Source organism: Gambusia affinis, linkage group LG15 (assembly GCF_019740435.1).
Source record: "Gambusia affinis linkage group LG15, SWU_Gaff_1.0, whole genome shotgun sequence".
NCBI classification, from domain to species: Eukaryota; Metazoa; Chordata; class Actinopteri; order Cyprinodontiformes; family Poeciliidae; genus Gambusia; species Gambusia affinis.
In genome coordinates this window covers 12,940,003-12,963,119 of record NC_057882.1, presented here as the reverse complement: position 1 = coordinate 12,963,119, position 23,117 = coordinate 12,940,003, and the positions used below count along the sequence as shown (strand labels likewise).

At 37.5% G+C, this 23,117-nt stretch overlaps 1 protein-coding gene across 2 annotated transcripts; it reads left to right on the top strand.

The window, feature by feature from the left end:
* The first annotated feature begins 928 nt into the window (after positions 1–928).
* On the top strand, positions 929–23,083 carry LOC122844643 (transcriptional regulator ATRX-like). 2 transcript variants are annotated; one of them, XM_044140317.1, is made up of 35 exons: positions 929–1,094; positions 2,935–3,044; positions 3,116–3,171; positions 3,790–3,818; positions 4,059–4,180; positions 4,252–4,368; positions 4,690–4,799; positions 6,002–6,069; positions 6,165–7,924; positions 9,733–9,793; positions 14,886–15,043; positions 15,178–15,354; positions 15,443–15,539; positions 16,009–16,099; positions 16,223–16,408; positions 16,555–16,699; positions 17,300–17,409; positions 17,571–17,714; positions 17,779–17,956; positions 18,044–18,181; positions 18,303–18,478; positions 18,566–18,683; positions 18,864–18,997; positions 19,074–19,132; positions 19,249–19,340; positions 19,427–19,583; positions 20,033–20,127; positions 20,209–20,314; positions 20,413–20,590; positions 20,696–20,887; positions 20,974–21,117; positions 21,216–21,287; positions 21,374–21,469; positions 22,517–22,645; positions 22,733–23,083. In XM_044140317.1, exons 1-35 carry the CDS (start codon positions 1,081–1,083, stop codon positions 22,817–22,819), a joined length of 5,706 nt encoding a protein of 1,901 aa, XP_043996252.1. In that variant the 5' UTR covers positions 929–1,080; the 3' UTR covers positions 22,820–23,083. The 2 variants fall into 2 exon arrangements, with proteins under 2 accessions (XP_043996252.1, XP_043996251.1); XM_044140316.1 differs by having other exon boundaries at positions 19,071–19,132.
* Positions 23,084–23,117: the final 34 nt, after the last annotated feature.

Genomic DNA, 23,117 nt, shown 5'->3' with positions numbered 1-23,117 from the left:
AACACTATGAATTACTAAAAATATCAGTTTAATTTGTAGGGTTATGCACCATATATGCATAAAACTCCTACAGTTAAAAAACTATTTAAAATGCTCATTTATTTATATTTCTCATTCACAGTTCATATTAGAAATAACTATATCTCAAATGACAAAACTAATCTTTATGTTTTTCTTAAATTATTATTTTTTTAAACAAATAATAATACAATAATTTTTTTTACCATATTATATCTAGACAAATATGGAAGACACAATATCAAAACTGAAGCTGTCAGAAAATCTTTGTAATGTCCTTCAGGTTATGCATCAAAATCAGCAGCAAAAAGTATAATTAAACAAAAAATGAGGGATAAGTGACAAAGAATGAAATAAAGATGTCAAGGGAAGGTGATATCATCATATTCAAAAGAGAAAAAGAAATGAGAACAGAGAGGAGAAACAGAAGAGAAAAAATACCATTAGAAAGATTAAGATTAGCATATACTGCATTTAACAGCTTATTACTCAGAATACAGCAACATAATACAGCAAAATGTCAATATAGAGGAGAAAATTAGACAATAGAGCGTATTATTTTAGTTTGTAGAATATATGAGATACAAATGAGATTAATGTAGGAGGAATTTAGAAAAAATAAAAACACACTTAATTTAATAAATATTTTACAGGACTATTCGTATAGTAAAAGTATTCACATCTTAATTAGCAGATTATAATAAAGCTTGTATAAATAATTGACATTTTGAGCCATACTCCATATCAGTACGTGGCAGTAATGAAAACCTATCGTTTCTTGCCAACCGCTCATAAAATTCAAGACGAAGAAGAAGAAGCAGCACCAATAGCAGCAGCTGCTGAAGAAGAAGATGGAGACGGCGTCAGGTTATTCTTACTCCTGACGGAAGGTGGCGATATTTCAATCTTGTAAAAAGTGCTAGAACAAGAGATGTTTTTTCCCCTTTGCTTCCTCACTGAGGGTTAATTAGCGCCACAGTTTTTCTTTGACAATTTAGTGAAATAAACCCTAAAGCAATGTGAACTTTTTGAACGACTTCTATTGTTCTGCTGCTTTCCGACATGTCCGCTTTAAGGTAATTACTGAAGTTTGAAATGGGGGGCGTCTCTTGGTGCTAGCAAGTGTAACGGTAAAGTAGCTTAGCTCATTGCTAGCGGAATTAGCTAACAGCTAAGCTAACGAGAAACATAAATTCATCAAAAATAAATAATTTAAGATCAGTTTGTAGCTTCCCTTTAATAGAGAAGAAATTTAGTCACAAATATACGCCGGTATTTTTCGGCGACAATCACTACTATATAATCTCATTTTTCCTTTGACTGAGCTAAGCTCTGTGTTGTTCGATATTTTGATTATGAGATGCCTTGGTTTTATGGGGGTTCAGTGATTACATCTCCTGAATAACATGCTGTAGGGTAGTTTATAAAAACAACACGTCAATGGATCATGGTTATGAATAAGTCCTAAATAGCTTAGGTGTCCTATTATCTAAATTATTCTGGAAATTTTCAGAGCATTTCTTTATGAGTTGCTGATTTTTTTTTTCCAGTAAAGGTTGGGCCTGCTGATATGTTGTAGTTAGTGTAGAGTGTCATCATGGTTGCTTCTAATGAATATAGTTTATTTACTAGAGATGTCCCATTCAGCTCAGAACAGAGCCCCTGTGTGGAGAACTGTGACTAGTTTTCCACATAGCGGTGCACAGTATGTTGCAAATATATCGTTATTTCATTATTGATGTCACAAAGAATTGTGCTGAATGAGATATTTAGCACTGGTATGCCTTCATGAGTATATTTTCTGCACGTTGTGCATGTCTAGGCCTCAAGCACTCTTAAAGAGGTGACACTTTGAGATGAATAACAAGCCTACATGGTGTCAGACTCAACATTTCACATGACTTTTAACTAAATAAATCAATTTCCGACTCCTGGTTCCATAACACCTTGCGTCCCGTTTGATGCCTAACCTCAGTAGTGTCAGTTTTATCTGTCCAATTGTTTTGTAATTTTGTAATTATTGCATCGCGGTGCGTCAGGAAATTGCACTTTGCATTCTAACAATGTATGAAACCACATGTATGGATTCATGTTGTGTAGATGCTCACATCTGATTTGAAACAAGATAATATGCAAGAGTTATTGAACCATTTTAGCAACTGATAATACTGAAAGAACAAAAGAAGAGCGAGGTTGCCACTTTGAAGCAATGATGTGGATAGTTTTGTAATCATTTCCCTTTCTTTTGGATTAAAAACTGCTACAGTGTCAAAAAATATGTATTTCTCTCTTTATTATATCATGATTTGCTGGGGGGAGAATGCAGTTTTTCACAAATCTGAATCAGCAGGTCAGACCACAAAGAAAAGAACAATATTGGCTAGAAAAGGCCAAACATTGATTAAACCATTGTTGTAAATACCATGTTAAAGCAAAGCTTGAATGCATGAATATATGTAGCTGTGAGCTATGAGAAAAAGTGCTTTGTTGATGCTCAGCTGCAGCCTTTGTTCCCTACTGATTCCTTCTTTACTGGTGCGTGGTTGGCCATCACTCAAAAACATTGATTCAAGTCTGTTTGCATTCTTTTTGTCTAAATATGCACTTATAAGCCATGCATAGTTTGCTACAAGAGGAAAAAATGTTGTCCCTTAATTCTCTCTGAATCATCCTTTAAAGTGGAGTAAGGCTGTTAGGTTTCATTCATTATTTGCTCTCTGAGAATGAAAGATTTTTTAAAATTGTCTCTCAATATTCTAAAGGGACAATAAAAATCTAAAATATATCAGTATCAATTGAGTTACAACTCATAGTGCTGTAGATAATAAATCTCTTGCAATACCTGGTATTTAAAACAGAAAAAATGTTAACTTTAAACCAGATTTTACTGTACATGTGCTATTTTCCATTTTTCAGAGGAACCTCTAGCAACAAGCTGAATTTATTGGTCGACAAGCTTCATGAATATTTGGCTCATTCCAGCATTGAGGACAGATATGGCATTCCAACATCAGAGGAATATCATGGTACATCAATCAAAAGCGCTAGAAACTTTGTAATAATATTTTTTAAAACATTATTAATCTTCTGTTTACAGGTCAGATAAACAAACGGTTTTCTGTGGAGAACTCGAGAGTGGATAATGTTACAGAGGTAAATATGCTTCGGATGGTTAATGTGTTGAACATTGGAAAAACCAATAATCCTAACAAAATCATTATTCCTGACTGGTCATGTGATTGAAAACTATAAACTACAATTGGTGACATTTGCAAATTCTAAAAACAGTTTAGTGAAATTAGGATTTTTAGCTTTGCAGAGTCTATTTTTTTAATGTTTTCACATATTGTTCCTTGAACTCATATTATTAAATGAAGTGATTACTGTTAAACAGCACAGCTTCACTACTTCATATCGTTTGATCAAATTAGTATAATGCAATGCAAGGTTAGTTTTACTAATTTGGGAAATATTTAGAAATTTGTAAAAATAAAAATTATTGTCACAAATATCTGAAGCTTAAGTAGCTTAATTATCTACCTCACCTATCCCTACAGCAAAAATAATTTAAAGACCATCATATGTATCTACAATCTACACATTGTCTAATCTTGGAATAGCTAATAAAAACATTTTGTTTTTATATCGTTCCACTATATCATTTAGTTTATTAATTCTGCTGCATTTTTGTAAACTTAAACATGCAGCTTGTTTATGGCTTAAAAAAATAGAAATTCCTTGAGAGTAAACCTACAACCTTTTATTTTGCAGGCTGCTTTGGACACTAGATATTCGAAAAGGTGAGTTTAATGTTCATTTCTACCAGAAAAGTTGATGTAAAGAGTTTATATTTGCATTTATTTATTTTTATTTTTCCATTTTTTAAATGTAAAAATTCTGCTAGTGAGGGAAAATATTTTAATTTTGAACTTGGTGATTGCTGTTTTTGCTTTTTTCTATTACAATTTGTTGGATTTCTGAGGTGTTATAATTGTTGCAAAGTTTTGTAATTAGTATTTTTACTTTTAATGATATTTTAGAAAACCGTCAGTAGTTGTAAAGCACTCTGGATTGGATGAATCTGGCGAATCAAATGCAAGTGAAGACTTTGAGATGTCAGTCAGCTCAAATGGTCACCTTGACGTCACTAGATTGCCTAAAGGTAGGTGTTGCAGTTTTTCCCTGCCGACCCTCTTCTCCTTTGTTGTTGGATTTTACCTCTTGCTTTGACAGGTACAGTGCTGGTGAGACCTGAGCCAGTGGACAACGGGAGAGATGAATTCAGAGGTCCAGAATTTCGTAGTCGCAAGCCAGGGGTACTTCGGAAAGAGTTTTCAAGGAAACGTGCAGGTTAGCCTCTACAGAAATGAAATTCTTCTTATTTTTATGAGCAATTGAGGTGATGTTATTAATAACCCATTTGTGACCTTAGTAATTTGATTAAATTAAAAGAGCAGTGTTTTGTGGTCTTACACAAGAATTTATTTTGTTGTTGGAAAGTGGATTTTTCATTTCACTTTATGTATAAAAACAAATTTTTGTCAGTTTGTTTTAAAAGATTTCACTCTTACGTTGCCATAAATATTCAGTCGTGTTTTCAAGTAGATCCATGAGCCAACAATTGATTTTTATAATAGCGTTGTCGCTAATGATAGAGTTGTCGTTTCCCAGGAGGGCAACATGTGGGAATTGTGTGTTGTACTGCGTGTGGCCGACAAGTTAACCACTTCCGGAGAGATTTCCTTTATCAACATCCGGTTCTGAAAGTGCTTATTTGCAAGGTAAGTCTGAGTCCTGGCACCTAAGAGCAAGAAAATAATCAAAGCAAAAAAGATTATGAATAATTGATTCATTATAGTCATCTGGTTAGCTTCATTGGTAAACATGCTTAATATCATGTTGTGTTTTTTTATTTTATGGTGATGATGGAGTGATTATCAGAATATTTTAATTACTGAAGTAAGGTTATTATTGTTAATGTAAAACATTCCCACTTTGCTTCTTTGCTGTTTCTTTATAGCAAGCAGTGGTACAAATTTTTGATTAAATTTTCAGACTGACTTTGAATTACTTGCATTCACTGAATTTTACTCCGGTTAATTTGATTTATGGTGTTGACAGACAAACCGTAATTAACCTGCTGTCATAGTAAAATATGAAATAATAAAATATACCTCTTACAGTCTTTCAGTCTATCTTAGAATATAACATTTTATTAAAAAATCCATACTGCATAAAAAATATATAAATTTTCTGAGAAACTATAGTTCTGTGCCGAGTGTGTCTGTTTGAACAAAATCACTGTAGTTAAAGAGCTTTTTGATTGTATTGTAGTGGAGTTGTTGAGTTTGTCTCAGAAATGCTCCATTGATGTCCTACACGGTCGAACAGAACTTTCTGGTCATCACCTGTTCTTTACCTGTTTACCATTGCAAACTTAAACCTACATATAAATCTTCAAATTGAGCAAAACTTTGCCACAGTTACATCAAGAAGAAACTATTTAGACTTTATTTTTCTGTATAGAACTCTGGATTATAGATTTTGCATTACCTTGCAAATAAACTGCTACACAAACAAACTTTCCTTAAATTTACCAGTGATTTGAGCATTTGTATTATTAGAAGCAAAGACTTCTTATGTTCTTTAACTTGGAATGTCATCAGTTAACGGAGACTGAGTGATCAGTCTCGTAGTCAGTACTTATGTCTTGTTTGGTGTATTGAGGTTGGGCGGAAAGTATATGTAGCTCTAGATTGAGGTTTCTGTATGCTATTTTATGTCGGTAAAGTTTGGCTGTATAGACAACAATGGAAGACCACAGAGTTTTTTTTCTTGTGGTACAGTACTAAGAAACTTTGACCTTTATAAAATATGTAAACCTTTGAAGTTTTAAATATGGAAGTCATAAATGTCTAAGTTTCCGAACAACTGGTAGATTTTGATGTCATGCTCAAACTAACAATTTGTTTTGCTTCATTAGTCATGCTACAATTATTATTCAAGTGACGATATCAGTAAGGATGGAGATGGCATGGATGAGCAGTGCAGGTGAGATTTCTTGTATGTAGTATACTATTTCAATAAAAATATCCAGGACATAACACAATAAGCTGTTTACCTCGTTCGCTATGTTTTCCATGTAGGTGGTGTGCTGAAGGAGGCAACTTGATCTGCTGTGACTACTGTAGTAATGCTTTCTGCAAGAAATGCATTCTTAGAAATTTGGGCAGGAAGGAGCTCTCCAGCATCTTGGAGAGCAAATGGTATTGCTACGTGTGCAGCCCAGAGCCGCTTTTTGACCTGGTGATGGCCTGCGACACCGTCCTGGAAAATGTGGAGCCCCTCTGGCCTCATCAGCGGAGGAGGAACCGAGCGGTGCCGGAGAAGTCTGAACTGTACCGCATACTGTCGCAACGCTCGGCTCAGAACATTCCTTTGGATAAATGGGACCACAGTGGCATGGACGGAAATGTGATCTTTAACTACAACAATCTGCACGTTTCTAAGGATGTTACTAAAAAGGCAAAACATCTGGTAGACTCAACAAACGCCTTAAACCAAACATTCATCAGTTTCATTGAGACGGTAACAGCAAACAAGCCTACGCCCAGTGTTCGTGCTGTGTATTTTAACTCCTTTTTAGCTGTAGTGAAAGGCCTGCGAAAGTCTCTCACCGCACTGGAAGACAGCCTTAAGGAGGAATTTAGGGACCTGGATGTCGGGAGCAATTGGGAAAATATCCTCAGCAGTGACTGCAAACGTCTTATAAGAAATTCAGACATTGAGGTGGATATGCCTGATAAAAGATGCTTAAGCAACTTGCAGAAACTGGCAGCTGAACATATTGAAGACAATGACTCTGACTCCAAAGGATTCATTGACCTCACAAATGACTGTTCTGAGAAGGAACTAGATTTAAGTTCTGAAAACATCGGCTTGACGTCATCTTCAAGCGAGGTTGACTTGTCTAAAAAGCTAATTGTACAACTTACACCTGTACCTATGGAGCAGAAAGAATCAGCCGATGTCCCAATGTTGGACAAAAACTTCCCTGGGGAGGAAAATAAATCTAAGAAAAAGGATGCATCGGAAGAACAGGTTGTTGGAAATCCTAAAACTGAGAGACAGATGAGCATTGACACTGCTAGTACACCTATCTTGCTGAAGGAGAAACAAGGCAACAGACGATCCCCTCGTTTGAAGACGACTCCGTTGCGGAGACAAAGTGACATCACAATCAAACCATCGCTTTCAGGTGTAGACAGCGAGAGCGACTCTGAACCTGAGGAGACCCCTGACACAGTGACTGCCACAGGCAATGATGAGCAAAATTTGAGCCGGTCAAGAGATGACTCAGATTCAGATGAAGTACCTGCTGCCCTTCTTGAGCGGGCAGCGATGACGCACAGCTCAGACGAACCTCAGAGTGACGAAGATGGAAACCAAGCACCTCCGGACAAGGTGGCCAAGAAATGCCTGTTTTGGCTCACCAAGAACAGTCCGATGTCGCCGGAGAAGCTGCGGCGAAAACGCAAGATGCTGGACCGCTCATCTGAATCGGAATCGGGCAGCAGAGGAGTTAAAGCTCGACAGGAAAGCGGGACAGATTTCTCAAGTGATGATCAAGACTCTCAGAAGGAAATACAACACTTAAATACGGTGAGGTCGATCGGGAAGCCTCATCTCATGAGAAGAGAAGAGGAAGGTGTGGTGAGAAAGCAGAAGAGAATGCAAGCTAGCAAGTCTAAAAGGAAACGCCAACAAGATGTGACTGATTCGTCATCCTCGTTGAGCGATGATGAACAAGAAGATGATTCTGGCAGCGACGTAAGTGATCAGAAGATGAAACCGATCACAGAAAATGTGGCATCACTCGGAGTAGCAGCATTCCAACAATCCTCAGGTGAGTTTTTCTAACCTTTCTGCTATTACCTTTTCTTACTGAACTCACCTTCTTTATTATCAATAGGTCTGTCGCGATAAACAATAAATCAATTAATCTCATGATGAATGAAAGCTATCAACCTCATTTTAATTTATCGGCTTTGTCGTTTCTTCCCGCCCTTTTCTCTTTCTATTGATGACGCTGGACGAAAAACACTTCATATGTTGTGTTTAGTTTTTATTCAAAGGCATTTTTTGTTACTGGAGACTGAGAGTCCATTTTATTTTCGTTTTTGGTTGTTTTGTTTATTTTGTTTACCAGTTCCAGTGTTGAGTGTTCTTTTGAAAGTAAAGTGTATCTATTTGTGGCATGACATCTCTTGCATTATCATGTCATCACCATTATATCCGTTTAAAATGGTTTTCAACAATATTATTGTTTATTGCAATAATTTTGAGACAATTGCTCAGCAAAATTTGTTATCGTGACTGGTCTGATTATGAATAGAAAACTAATTTCTAATTTAAATCTTACTGTAGAGGAACATTAATTGTGAAAGGTAAGTTTCAAGTTGGATTTACCAAACTTAGGACAGAAATGCAAAATAAATGTTTGAGATAAAGTCTTCAGAAACTCGTTCATGCACTGGCGGTTTCCGATATGGGCGAAGGCGCAAGGTGACCCTCCTAGAATTGCCTTCAATGGTTTATAACTGAAACATATAATGTTGCATTAATCCTCCTTGTTATGCCACTGTAATGTAATGTTTTTGGTTATGTAGTTTTTTTTTTCTCCACGTGAAGCTCCTTTGAACTGCCTTGTAGCTGAAATGTGCTATTGTTATATTAAAAGATACTTTTACAAGACTCTAGATGAGAAGAAGTAACAAATTGATTCAAGTATAAATGTGAAGGTTAAGATTGTTATTCACCAAAGAGTTTGTGGAGCTCAACACAGATTATCTTGCCATTTGTCTTTTGTTAAGAAAATTTGTTTGTGTGTTTGATGTTAAAGAGACGACCTTTGATCCTGATAAGCTCTGGATACGGGAAAGTAACACAATGATTAGTCCCTGGCGTTAGGGATTCATCCCCTGCTGTTTTATGACACTGAAGGGTTTTGTCTGTGTGAGGCCTGTTGACCAATCTTATGACAAGATTATTTGTGTAATCTAAAAGAAAAGAGAGGTACGTTACATTTATAAAACGGTGTAAAATTACGCCATAAAGATAAACTTGACAAAGAGGCAATCAAGAGGCATGTGATAACTTTGGATGAACTGCAGAGATCCTTAGCACGTTGCGTGAGATTGAATAGAAAGAATGAATGCCTTGTAAGGGGCAGATGTGGAATATGAAGGTACTCTGATCAGATGAGACTGAAACATATATTTCTGAGCTACAAGCAAAACACTTTTTGGCTGGATCCCAACACTGCGTCTTGCCTTGAACAACATTTGTGGTGGCAGTACAAGAAAACTACTTAAAGCACACAGTCAAGGCTACAACAGACTGGTGTTGATGTTCACAGGGTCTCGGTGAATAAATCTGACTCGCCTCGAGATGTTTTAGAAAGAAAGATAAACAACTTTCATGCTTTATATGTCTAGATCTGGTAAAACATATTCCATAAAACTTACATCAAGTTTGTCTTTCAAAGCACCAATTGCTTTGAAAGACAAACTAATTGTTGTAAATAAAGGAGTTTCTGCATTTCACTGTGAACATAATCTTGTGTCTTGTGTCAGTTTTTTCAGGTAACGAATACCTTGTTTTGGGTAGTAACAGACTTAATCTGCAAATCATATTTTCTTATTTTTCCCCAAGGAGATGAAGAGCAGTCTGGGCCCTCATGGGCAGCAGAAGATGATGAAGATCCTGAAAATAGGTACGGTTCTAAAAGCCCGGAAGTCGAGTTTGTAAAAGCGTATAACTGTAAAAGAAAGAATGCAACTCCAAATCCGGGTTTCCGCTCCAAATCTGGGAACATCCAAGTCATTAGAACTGAGTTACGGTCTTTTCAGACACGGCCTAAACGTAGCTGCAGGGCTCCTACAGTCAAGTACACATTTTAGCAGAAGAACTTCTACAGATACATCAACTTTGTGACTTTTTATCTAGATTGTCTCTGTCTTAAATTGCCTTTATAATAAATAATCTAATTACAAAAGTTAAATAAATTTTTTACAATATACTATTCCATTCTCTTCGCTGTATGGTTGGATAACTCCAGTAGTAGACCTTAACTTGCAGGAACATAAATTCAAAGTGAAGTTGTTTGTTTTTTTTGCCAACTTGTCTGTTTATGAAGCACAGATTTGTTTTCACTCATTGTGATTTGATTTAAGCAAAAATATCATTGAATCTGTTCACAATGTTCATATGTTGAATCAACCAGTGACAGTACCTAAAGCAAATTGGATTTTATTTACAGATTAAGTATAAAGTTTGAAACCTGCATGCAAAAATGTGCTATATCTTTTATTCCAACAGAATGCAAATTGAATTTAATATATTTAGAAAACACTTGAAAATGCAGATTAATTCATTTTTGGAGAATTGGAGAAAGTCAGGTGTACTTGCAGGTCTGTTGAAAACTTTATACTTCACCTGGGCCTTAATTGTGTCATGATTCTGGTGTGAATTAAGTTTTGAGAAGATGATACAATATCCATTTCAAAATTAATTTTAATGATTTAATTCAATTGTTGATACATGTTGTTTCCTAAAGTTTGATTGTTTTGATCATACATGCATCTTTTACTTTCTCACCTCATAATCATTATGTTACAATAGACCAACATAGTTGAAATTGACACTGATGCATTAATCCCCAAGTTAACAGTAATTGTTAGTAATTTGCTATTAAGCCCCTTTATCATACAAAAATCTTGGACAAGTTTGCTAAATAATTAGCCTGACTCTTACCAAACATGCATCAGCAACTGATGATTACTGGTTTTGAGTTTTATTATTATTGTAAGGAACAAATCATACAACCGTTGTTGGTTTTACTTCCTGAGTAATAGTCCTGATTTAACTGTGAAATGGTTTCATCATTTAACCCAACGGCATATTTTTTCTTGGCCACCGTGAATAATAATTTCAATTGGACTTGATAATACTTACACTCGGTGTGTTTGTGCAGCTTGTGTGCTGTCAGTCACAATACAACATAATAGGCGTAATGATACATCAGCTCTGAAGGCGAGGTAATGGCAAAACATCAAGAACAATTTCTTTTTCATGACGTTAGTCTGAAAGTGCTAAAACACTTAAAAGGGGAGAGCACAACAAAATGTACATGCTTACAGTTAGCAGTGCGTTCTTCATACAGCAAAACGATTGCGGTTTAGTGTCTCAGTTTTAGTATTTTTAATCAGAGGTGGTCAAAGGCAGTCATGACTCATTTAAAACTGTGAAACGACCCTTTAGCAGATGCCAACATCAGTTTAGTAGGTGACCTATGGTTAGTCAGTCACCTTTTTCTCAGTGTTAGAAAATCATTCTATTCTTCTCAGTCACTCTGTCGCCTGTCAATCCAAAATGCCGCCTGATAAAGAATTTAAAAAGTTCTGTGCTTTCTTTTTAGCTAGTCTGATATGCTAGCTTTATTAGCTCTGTCAGCACAAAAGGAGAGCTTGAGAACTACTTCCTTTGTCTCTTCAAAGTAAGAACCTCAAGGATTATCATTATCATAGCTTATATTTTATTCCTACAAGAAGAATATGTTATAGGACCTAATAACTATTTGTTTTCTCATGATAATTCTCTATTTTTCACATTCTCAGCTTCTCTAGTAGGAGTGTGAATGATGTGTTTGAGCTGCAAGTTGCAGCACAGTGAGATTTGCTATTTATTTCAATGCTACTAATACTACTCTTGGTAGCGCAAACCCATGACAGTGTATTACTTTCCATTTTACGCATTTAAGCACACTTAAATAGAGTCCTTGCTCAGAATTGGAAATGCTAATAGTGAATACTAGAAACTTTCGCTACGTTCTATTAACACAACGACATTAGATGGAAAATCTTTGGTCCCTTCAACCTAAAGTTTTCTGTTGGAACCTCCAACTTTTTGTCTGCTTTTTCCATTTCTAAATATAAGCTTGAGAATAGCAAACATTTGAGAATGTTGAAGATGCCGTTCACTTTACAAATATGCTGCACTGCGAGAAAGTTTTGCCTTTCTTTTCATAGTGTTGCATATGAAGTAGGTTCAGCAGTTTCTTATGCAGTTTTCTGTTAAATAAGACGATGAGAACTGAATTCTTTGTCTTGAGAGTTTTATTACATCGTCTTACAACAAAGAGAACAATATCGCAAGCAATGCTCCTCAGAGCTGTGGCTGCTTGCAGGCGGACACAAAATTTCTACTTTTTTTTTTTTTTAACCCACACATCCCACTCCCACTCTCCAAGATGACCTTCACATACCGACACTTGGAGTAAAGCTCCATGTTACCACACTTTGTTGATACCTTCCAGACACACAGTGTTTTATTTTACCTAGTCATTAACTGTTACATGCAAAAAGGAGAAAATACAAAATTAAAAGTTGCATTTTTTTTGTTGCAAGTTTATACATAAACGGCTCCACGTCTCTTGTTTTGCCCTTAGTCTCCTCTCTAAGAAAACTTTGACCTGTCAGGACTAGATAAATCATTCTGAGGATTGTGCTGCAGTAGGAATGTTGGCAATAAGTAGTTTACTCTGTGTGGCAAAATCCTGCTTCCTATACATTTATACACTTCTCCCTTCTTCTTTTCTCTTAATATTAATTTAATTGAGAACCTGTGAAATAGTTTATAATACAGTTATGAAGAAACTTACTCTAAATGAATAGATGAATTTTAAATGAAGTGTCTATGCAATATAAAGTCATATCAATGAAGTAACAAGACTGAAAACATTTTATAAACTACGATTATTGGTTGACAATAGCACCCACACAATTGCATTAAATACAAGCTCATGTTACGCTGCAAAGTTTTTCTAATAAGGGTTATGCATAACTTTTTGTTACAATTAATTAGTTATTTATGATATACAATTTCTTACCAAAGTAAAAAACATAAACCGTCTTTATGGGAGTTCTTTACATAGAGAGAAATGGAATCTAGTTGGCACAATCCATCTTTTATTTAAATGCATTCCTTTATATAAATATATATATATATATATATACACATATATATAATTTATGCATATTTCATTCATATTTAAATATTTGGTCGACTCTTGTCCAAAGCAGGATTTCCTGACTCTTTCCTGAACTGGTGTTTTTCATGTTTTGCAACCACTTTCTATACACAGAGTATACATTTCTGCTGACCATTAGAAACCCAATCCCAATCCAAATTCTGCTTAACTGGAAAACCAATTGTTTTAACTGCAGTTACGCAGGTGAAGACTTTTTCTTCCAGGTCAGTCCTTTCAGTAGTTACTGGCAACTTTGTATATACTGGGAATTGAGAGTGGGCTGTGAAACACGACTTTTAAAATGTAAAGCAACCTAAACTTCAACAATCCCTTTAACGACATCCATGTTTGTTTCTCGTGTTTTTCCAGGTTGGATTTTCTGACAGCACAGCAGTGAAAACAATGCTGTTAGGAAACTGTCGCTTAATCTGGGATTTTAGGCCTCTCTCTATCTATCTATCTATCTGTCTGCCATCCCTCTGGTTTAGTTGTAGTGGTAGTGCTAGTACATGTAGATGAAAATGGTCAGCAGAAATGTAAGCTTCATATTGTTTGTGGTTTTTTGCTTAAACTATAAAAGGATATTGTAGAAACGCATCCGGTTGTCCCGGGCAACCCATGTGTGTTAGTGACCCTCATAAGTGTTTGCTATTTAGATTGTCTTTTTTTCTAAGTTAAATCAAGACTGAAGGTGCTCGTCTTTTACCTCTGCTGTAACTACTGTACTGTGTTATTTTTTTATGTTAACATATTCAGATCTAATTATATTATAACACTTGTGGAAAAGCATTTAAACCCCACCTTCAGATCTGGGTCTGACCTATCTGAGAACTTTGGCGCGATAAACTCAAAGTCCATCTCATGAAGTACGGACTTCTGGTATTTACTGCTACTTGTCGTTACAGGAGCTCATGTATATATTTTTTGTAGCTGTACATACTTTTGGTCCTTCCCAACACCATGTAGTATTGAAACCAAATGCTTTTTACATTTGTAAACTGGCCTTATTTATTTTTTTTATTACCTTTTTGGGATCATTTCCTCTTTTTGTTTTGTTTTTACTTTCCTTTGGAGATTGAAAAAACGGGCGAGGTAACTTTTTATTCTACATAAATTTTTTTTTAACAAACTTCTCAGTTATGCAGTTTTGTGCCTTTTTAAAAAAAAATAAAAAAAATTATAGAACACTTTTTTTTCTTTATGAATTTAAGTTTTCACCCCCTTTGTTCAGAGCTGAACGTTGCTGATCAGTATTTTGAAAAGGTTGAGAGTAAATTGGGCCACGTTTGAAATCATCGTGACTTTTCACTTGGGGGGGTGAGGGGGAAAACTGTTACAAGCATGAAAAAAACACTTGTGATCCCCTGTTTTGCTTAAAAACAAGAAAAATGCAGAGTTTTTTTCATTTTTATTTTGTCTGTGAACATTAATTGCTGTAATAAATATTTACTTTAAAAATGCTTCTGCCTCTTTCTATTTCTTATGTTTCCAACTCAGTTGCCTTATTTATAAAGCTGGCCTATTTCTAACTCAGCTGAAATTTTTATAAAAATAATGACTTCACTTAGTCTGTTCACACCGGTTTTACTTTTTACATTAAAGCAGCAGAGGGACAGCCATTAGCAAAGTAGCAGACATTTTATAGAGATTTCATCCACGTTTCCCTCCTTTGTTGTTGCTGTTTATCTGTGATTATATATTAAATCTGTTAAAATTATTTAAGTAATTGTAAAGTAAACTACAGGTGCCTTTTTCCCTTGTGTTCTACTTTTAAAAGAATCGCTAAGCAATTGCTATTGGCCCAAATTAAAGCCAACCTCTCTTCGGATGGGGACATTTCTTCCGAAGGGGAAACTCAGGAGGATCAGTCTGAATCAGATGGCGACGGAGAACCTAGTCAAGGCAATGAGGATGATAATGCAGCAAATACTCACAGTAAGTCTTTCGGCTTTTTGTAAGAAGAAACCAATCCGGTTTTTAGTGCTGATTCAGAACTAAGCGTCAAGTATCCACCTGGATTCCTACCTGTTTGTCAGGTAGATGTGATGGTAGAACATATTTCTGTGCAGGAGAAGACCTGGTTTCAGAGTCATCAGACAGCATGCTCGATGAGCCAAAGTCCAGGCACCATCTTCTCCGCCACAAACTCGCATTAGATGAGGGAGCTTCCAGTGACAAGACAGAACCTGAGGGTGAAGTAGGGATGCAGAAGAGCAAAAGAAGAACCAGGAGGAAACGTCTGTTTTGTAAGCAAGCGCACAAATTACACCAACATAGGTGGAGGAGGAATGGAAAAAACGCTGCTCTAATGTTTAGTTTTTATCTCTTGTCAAGCTGGTAGTGAGACTTGTAGTGAAGGTAGTGAAGAGACGGAGATGAGCGAGGAGCTGAGTGAGTCCGAGGATGAGGCTGCTGAAGATGGGATCGAGAGGTACATTTCACTTTTACCGTTTTCTTTGGTAGTAAAATGCTCACAAATGAAGGGGGGAAAAAATCACCCAAAACAGTTTCAACATTGTTGCTCCTGTGTCGCCGGAAATGAGTTCATATAAACACACGATGGAAATCCTGTTAAAGACACATTTGAACTGTTACTTTTCAGGTTGGAGGGATCATACAGTATTTTACATAAACTTTTAACTCAATATAAATTTTGTTTTTATATTGAATTTCTCAAACAGGTTCAAATGTTTACATACTCGCATTTTGCAGCTTTAAACCATTTGTTTGGGATCATTGTTCACCCGCATTTAAATCAGTGCTGCTAAAAAATTTACAAAAATAAAATTGCACATCAAAGAGTAAAAAAAGACATTAGTAATAGTATTTTTATTACTTCTAATTGTAGATAAATTTGTATACATAGAGAAATGTCAAATTCTCTTCTCTTCTCGCACCAGATCAAGCAAACGAGAAAAGGAAGCAACTTGTAGTTTTAAACTGAACAAGCAAGTGCCCTGCATTTTATTGTCTGACTCCAGTATCGAGCAGGTAGCAGCATCACTTCTTTTTACTTCACATATCTGACACCTTTATCTCCAGATTTTAGCTTTGGGTTGAGGAAAATGAGGTCTTTTACTTTACTTTGTGGGGGTTCTGGGGAAACTTGAGCAGAGCGACGAAGAGGATGCAAATCAGGAGAACAGCGAAAGTAAAGGCACCCCAAAAGGACGCAAAAAGATCCGCAAAATTATTGACGATGAGAATCTCCGTGCTGAGACTCAAGAAGCCCTCAGGGAGGAAGAGGAGAGACGTCAGCGTTTGGCGGATAGATCGCAACAGATGGAGGACTGGAGAGAGGTGCAACCATTATTCCTATAAACTTTAATTTGAACGTTAAACTTGATAGTTACATCGTTGACTGTTGATAAATGCAGGCTTCACGTAGACTTGGCCGTGTTTTTTCTTATTCTTAAGAAATCTCCTGATTTGTCATTGCTTACCAGATAACTGTAATCCCAGATGAGTTGTCTCAAGTGGAATGTCCTGTCACAACCAAGCTGGTCCTGGACCAGGATGAAGAGACCAAGTTGCCGCTTGTTCAGGTGCACAGGAACCTGGTTACGAGCCTGAAGCCTCACCAAGTGGAAGGTTAGCTTGTGCTCATACTCGCACTCTATTTGACAGCTGATTTTAGCTGCAAGTGCACCTGAGTTAGTTAATTATAATGTTATTTCAGTTTTTCACTTGAAAAAGAGAAATATATTAGCTTTCTGCTCCTAATTCAAATGATTACCGGTGAGTCGGTTCTTCAAGAGTTTTAGCTTCAAGAGTTCAGTTCTGCTTTAAGAGTTCACTCAGCTCAGTTTTGCTTAATGAATATGTTATTGCATTGTAGGCAATAACATATTTATTTTCTTTTTTAAAAAGGGAATTGATTTTTAAAAATCTTTTAGTGTATTTTTAATATTGTATAAAAAAGTCAAAAAAATCAGCAGAAAGAGTCATTTTTTAAAATCTGATTAGTCAATTGTCAGAACAATGGCTAGATTAATAAATTACTGAAGTAATTGTCAGTTGCAGCCATTGATTTATTTAAAACACATCTAAAACTTGCAGGACTCTGGTCCTAGACGGTACGAATTTCACACTCATGTTCTAATCGATTGCGGTCGCGCGTCTATATTTTGTAGGAACGTCACAAAACAAGAGTGAAACGTTTCCTACATCATTGGTTTTATGTTCTTCTAGGTGTCCAGTTTATTTGGGACAGTTGCTGTGAGTCTGTGAAGAAGGCCAACTCTTCCCCCGGATCAGGCTGTATCTTGGCACACTGCATGGGTTTGGGAAAGACTCTGCAGGTGAGGAACATGTATGCCTTCAGGACTCAGGAATTACATTTTTAGACCCTTCATTGTTGAAGGGAACCAAACATATTAAACTCATAATGCTGCCGTTTGCAAAAAAGACTCCAGCACTCTTCCTGAACTACTTTCACTGTCATCTTCAATCTCCCTTCCAGGTGGTGGCCTTCCTTCACACGGTGCTGCTGTCATCAAACCTGAAGTTCAGAACAGCCTTGGTGGTTTGTCCACTTAATACCATCCTCAACTGGGTCAGCGAGTTCAAGAGATGGCAGCACAGCCTTGGAGAAGATAGAGTTAAGGTATGACAGATAATTGACCGGCGGTCCATATGTTGGGATGATGCAAACAAACTCTTTGTTCCAGGTTTCCGAGATGGCTAATGTGAAGCATCTTCCGGAACGTCTTAGAGCTCTGCAAGCGTGGCAGAGAGACGGAGGAGTCATAATAATAGGGTATGAGATGTACCGCAACCTGTCCCAGAACTCTAACGCCACCAACGAGGAGTGCAACAAGGAGCTGAAGAGCGCATTAGTAGATCCAGGTACTCTAGAGGAATGGCCATCATGTAGTCCTCTCTGGCTTCATTTCTCAGTCATTTCCTTGTTTTTTTTTGTTGTTTTCTTTTCAGGTCCGGACTTTGTGATCTGTGACGAGGGTCACATTCTTCGTAATGAATCGTCACGCATCTCTAAAGCCATGAACAGCATCAAGACCCAGAGGAGAGTGGTGCTGACGGGTACACCGCTTCAAAACAACCTCGTTGAGTGTAGGTCCTCAAATAAAATAATGCTAGCACGGCTAAAGCACGCTGCTTATGAGGGTTTTATTGTTAAGTTACTTGTTGGAAGCTTTAATTGACACTCTTCTGACCTGTTGTACCTTTGCAGACCACTGCATGGTAAATTTCATCAAGAAGAACCTCCTGGGCTCCCTGAGTGAGTTCAGAAACCGCTTCATCAACCCCATCCAGAACGGCCAGTGTGCCGACTCCACCCCAAGAGACGTGCGGATCATGAAGAACCGCGCTCATGTTCTCCATGCGGTTTTGGCTGGATGCGTGCAGGTACGACGAACAACTACAACATGCTGGGTGGTAGTTGTACGCTATGTCTTCGCTTTCTGAAAGTTGAGTCAATTTTCTGTTTTGTAGAGAAGAGATTACTCAGAGCTAACTCAGTTTCTGCCTCCAAAACTTGAGTATGTGCTGCTGGTGAGGATCTCTCCACTTCAGTATAAGCTGTATCGCTACTACCTCGACCACGTTGCAGGTAAGGGCATGTTTAACGCTGCACAAACGCCAACGAGTCAAACCCCACCTGAAAAATGCACTTTTGCAATTTATGCTTTTTAAACATATTGTAAATACACAACGCTGCAAATCATTTCCAGATGTAGGCGTTTTACCAGAATCACATTAATAGAAAATGTTTTTATGTTTTTCTTTCCAGGTGAGGGCTCAGCAACTAGGCAAAAACCCCAGAAAACTGGCGCCAACCTTTTCAAGGATTTCCAGGTCCTTACCCGGATCTGGACTCATCCATGGTGTCTTCACCTCAGCGATCTCAGCAAAGAAAGCAGGAAGGTAGAGTAACCACACTGAATCAACACCTCACTCGGTTGACCTTGATTGACTCATGTTCTTTATTTGATGACAGAAGAATTTTTATAAGAGGAATCAGCTTCAGATGATCAATGTAGAGACGATTGTGGCGGAGAGGTAAATTCGTTTTTTGAATGCTTTCACAGTTTTTCTTCGCGATGATAATCAGAAAGCTTTCCTTCACACTGTAATGTGTCTTCATCTGCATCTGTTTCTTTTTCTTGCCGAAACAGTGGATTGAAACAGAACGAAGGGAATGAACTAAATGTCAATGGACACAGTACCAAGTCTACTGACGGACCCCAAACTGTCCGAGTGGTGGAAGGTATTACAGCAGCATGTCGCTGTACCCTGATCCTAAAACTTAGAAAAGTTTCAACCAGAGCTTCTTCTCTTTTCTGTTCTTTGTAGGTGAGAAATCATCCAGCAGCTCGAGGTGTCAGAGTCCCGTTGAAGCCTGGTACAGGCATCTGCTGTCTGAAAGTGACGCCAGAATCATGGAGCATTCTGGGAAAATGGTGCTCTTGTTTGAAATCCTCCGAATGGCCGAAAGCCTGGATGACAAAGTGTACGATTCATTTGTCACACCATACCGTTTTAAAATAAACCCCTTAAACTTTTGCATATTTCTTCATGTACCAGACTAAAACTTCAACGTGAGATTTTATAGATCTGGTTAAAACAAAAACTGTAATTATATCGAGGATGACGGGTTGTTTACAGAATTTGTTGTACGAGTTAAAATCAGACGACTTTAGAAGATCAGCGATGACACTGGATTTTATTTAAGGTTGTCTTAGTAAAGGGGGTTAAACACAATTATCTGCAGATTTTCATTTCAAACTAGACATTCTTTCACTTCTACTTCTCACATATTTGCCACTTTGTGTTTGTTTGCCTCAAGGGGTGTAAAAACCTTCAAAAGGTTCTGAAAGAGAATATATAAGCAGTATATTTGATCAGCTTTGCTGCTGTTCTGATGGTTCCTCACATCCTAACATGTTTTTACATTCTTAGGCTGGTGTTTAGTCAGTCCTTGGTCTCACTGAACCTGATTGAGGATTTCCTCGCAGCTTCTCACAATGCTAGAGACCCATTATCATCCGTCAAAGGTAAGCAAGAGAAAAACATCCGGTTTTACCTGGATGTTTTTCGCAGTTGTTGTTGATTTTTGTGCTTTCTTAACTAATCAGAGGGCAGCTGGATTAAAAACGTGGATTACTATCGACTTGATGGCTCTGTCAGCGCCTCATTGAGGAAGAGATGGGCGGATGAGTTTAATAATTCTGACAACTTCCGGTACTCTTTGTCCCTTGTTGTTGATTATGCTTAGAAAAAAAACACACAAAAAAAAACGTTCCCTACTGTAATTTAATTGTTTTGTTTAATGGTTTCAGTGGCAGGCTGTTTCTGATCTCAACGAGAGCCGGATCACTTGGGATCAACCTTGTGGCTGCTAACAGGGTCGTCATCTTTGACGCTTCGTGGAACCCTTCATACGACATTCAGAGCATATACAGGGTGTATCGCTTCGGTCAGCTGAAACAAGTGTTTGTGTACCGCTTGTTGGCTCAGGTAAAGATTGGACCTGAATAAAATATATCTGAATAAATGCTTTAGCAAGTTATTTGTCAAATAATAATAATAATAAAAAAAAAAAAATGGTCTGGCTGTCACCAGGGAACCATGGAGGAGAAGATCTACGATCGTCAGGTGACCAAGCAGTCTCTGTCCTATCGAGTCGTAGATCATCAGCAGATTGAAAGACACTTCACTTTTCATGAGCTGACTGAACTCTACAAATTTGAGCCGGACCTGCTCGATGATCCAAACTCTAAGAAAAGCAAGAGAGCGACACCGATTCTCCCGAAGGTGACTTCACCACCTTCAAATGATCACAGAAAGACCAGCTTTTTTTTTTTTTCTTTACACTTTAACCGTACGCGTTTGGTTCTCAGGACAGCATCCTAGCAGAGCTGTTAAAAATCTGTAAAGACCGGATAGTGTCTTACCATGAGCACGAATCCCTGCTGGACCACAAGCATGAGGAGGAGCTCAGCGAAGCCGAGCGCAAAGCTGCGTGGGCCGAGTACGAAGCCGAGGTAATGCTACTATCCTAAAAGATGATTGATAAAGACATAGTTTACATCATACTGTTTATATCTTGTGCATTTAAAATGTTTATTTTGCTTTTCACCAGTCAAACACAGTGAAACTCCCAGCCAGCTCAAGCCAGGACAGATTGCAGAAGTATACCAATGAGCAGCTACTGGTGTGAAAAAAGAAATGTAAAAATTATCTTAGATCTGATGCGACTTATATTTGGGATCTAAAACAAACTTTCATGCGTCTTTGCAGGAAATACTCAACAAAAGCAGAGCAAATGTATCGCTAGCTTTCCTGACCCTGCAGAATATGAGGATTCCCTCCATTGAGGACTACATGGTGCGACTGGTGAGTGAACTCAAACAGGACGGTTTTTGAGGGAGGTTTTTGACCGCTGGTTTGCTGAGGTTCTCAGCACGATCTCAGTTGAATGGCCAGCAGGGGGCGCCACCTTCCCAGCATTTGCACATGCATAAAAGCAAGAAAAAAAATACCCAAATGTATTCAGGGTAGAACTGATGAATGAATGATTCATCAGTTTGTGCTTTTGACATGGTAGTTGTGTGTCGCCCTTTCTAATACCTCCCTGGGCAATCACCATATGGGTCATCATAAGAGTTTGTTAAAATCACATGCTTGGGGTAGAGTGCTACAGGTGAAGGTTTGTCTGGTGAAATATTATTATTCCTCTCTTGGTTCCACAAACACTCACCTTCACATTTTAAGAGTCCATATTTTTTACCTCCAAAATTTGTCAAACAAATTAAAGTATGGGGGTAACATAAAAGATGGACACAACAGAAAAGTAGGAAAGAAAAAGCAAGAAATAATATACTAAGTTCTTATTTATATTTATCCACATGTAAAAAATAGTTACATTTCCTACTTTTTCAGACAGAATTTTCCTGTTTGGGGTGCTTGTGAGCTTTAGGAACTGCTCCTTATGTGGGTAAAATACTGGAGATGTAACCGCAAGAAATAGACTGAAAACTAACCAGATGTTCTAGTATTAATATTATAGTAGAGATAAAGTGGTATTAGCTTGTTTTCAGGGTGGGAGGGGGACTACAGTATATATCTGCTGAAATCCGAAGCATTAAAATCAAGACAAAATCTGAACGACTCACTATAGGACATACATACATGAACATATGCAGCTCGGCAGGAAAGGTTTTCATTGCTTTGAGTTGGTTGTAGGCAGGTTATTGTCCATTTTAAAGCAATAAATCACATTATTCGATGGTAATGTTTATTAGAGAACTGGCCTTCAAGAAAGAATTTATATTTCACCTCTTATCCACTCTATCACAAGACTCTGAACTGAATAAAGTAAGCAGGCACAATCGAAAGAGACGTCTTTTGAATATTCATCGACTTTGCGTTGTTTTCCTACAGCGGCAGCAGTACCCCTTCCTACCTGAGGCGGAGCTGCAGATCAAAGCTGAGATTTGGAGACAATCTGACGTGAACAGACGGGACATCACACAGTCCTTTTATCAAGACTCTCTGGCGCAGCATCAGTCTGTAAGTCGCTCGTATATTAGCGAATGTTCCTTGTCAGTACAGCTTTGTGCAAATGGCCACTCTTGCATTTCAACCCTCTTTTCTTAGCTCACGTTCCAGATTCAGGCCTTACTCAACAGTCGACGAACTCTTGTGAGTCCCGTTACTCTGAACACTTCAACCCAGCCTGGCTAGACGTGAGTGAGGGATCCAAGCCTTCAGACAAACACGAATGTTTTGTTCTTTGCTACGGTAGTCACTTGACTTCATTTCTTCACTACATAAATGATTGTATAATTGCACCCTGTATAAATGAGAGGAATCCATAACGCTGTTTTTATCCTGCATCACCATGTTAGCCAATGTGGCAGTTTGACTTGGACATGCTGTGCATTTTAAATTAAGATTGTTCACAAATGTTATTTGTTTAGTTTGGGGTAGCTCCTTATTTGTTCCTGTTAAAAAAAAACTTTTCTTACAAAATAAACTTTTG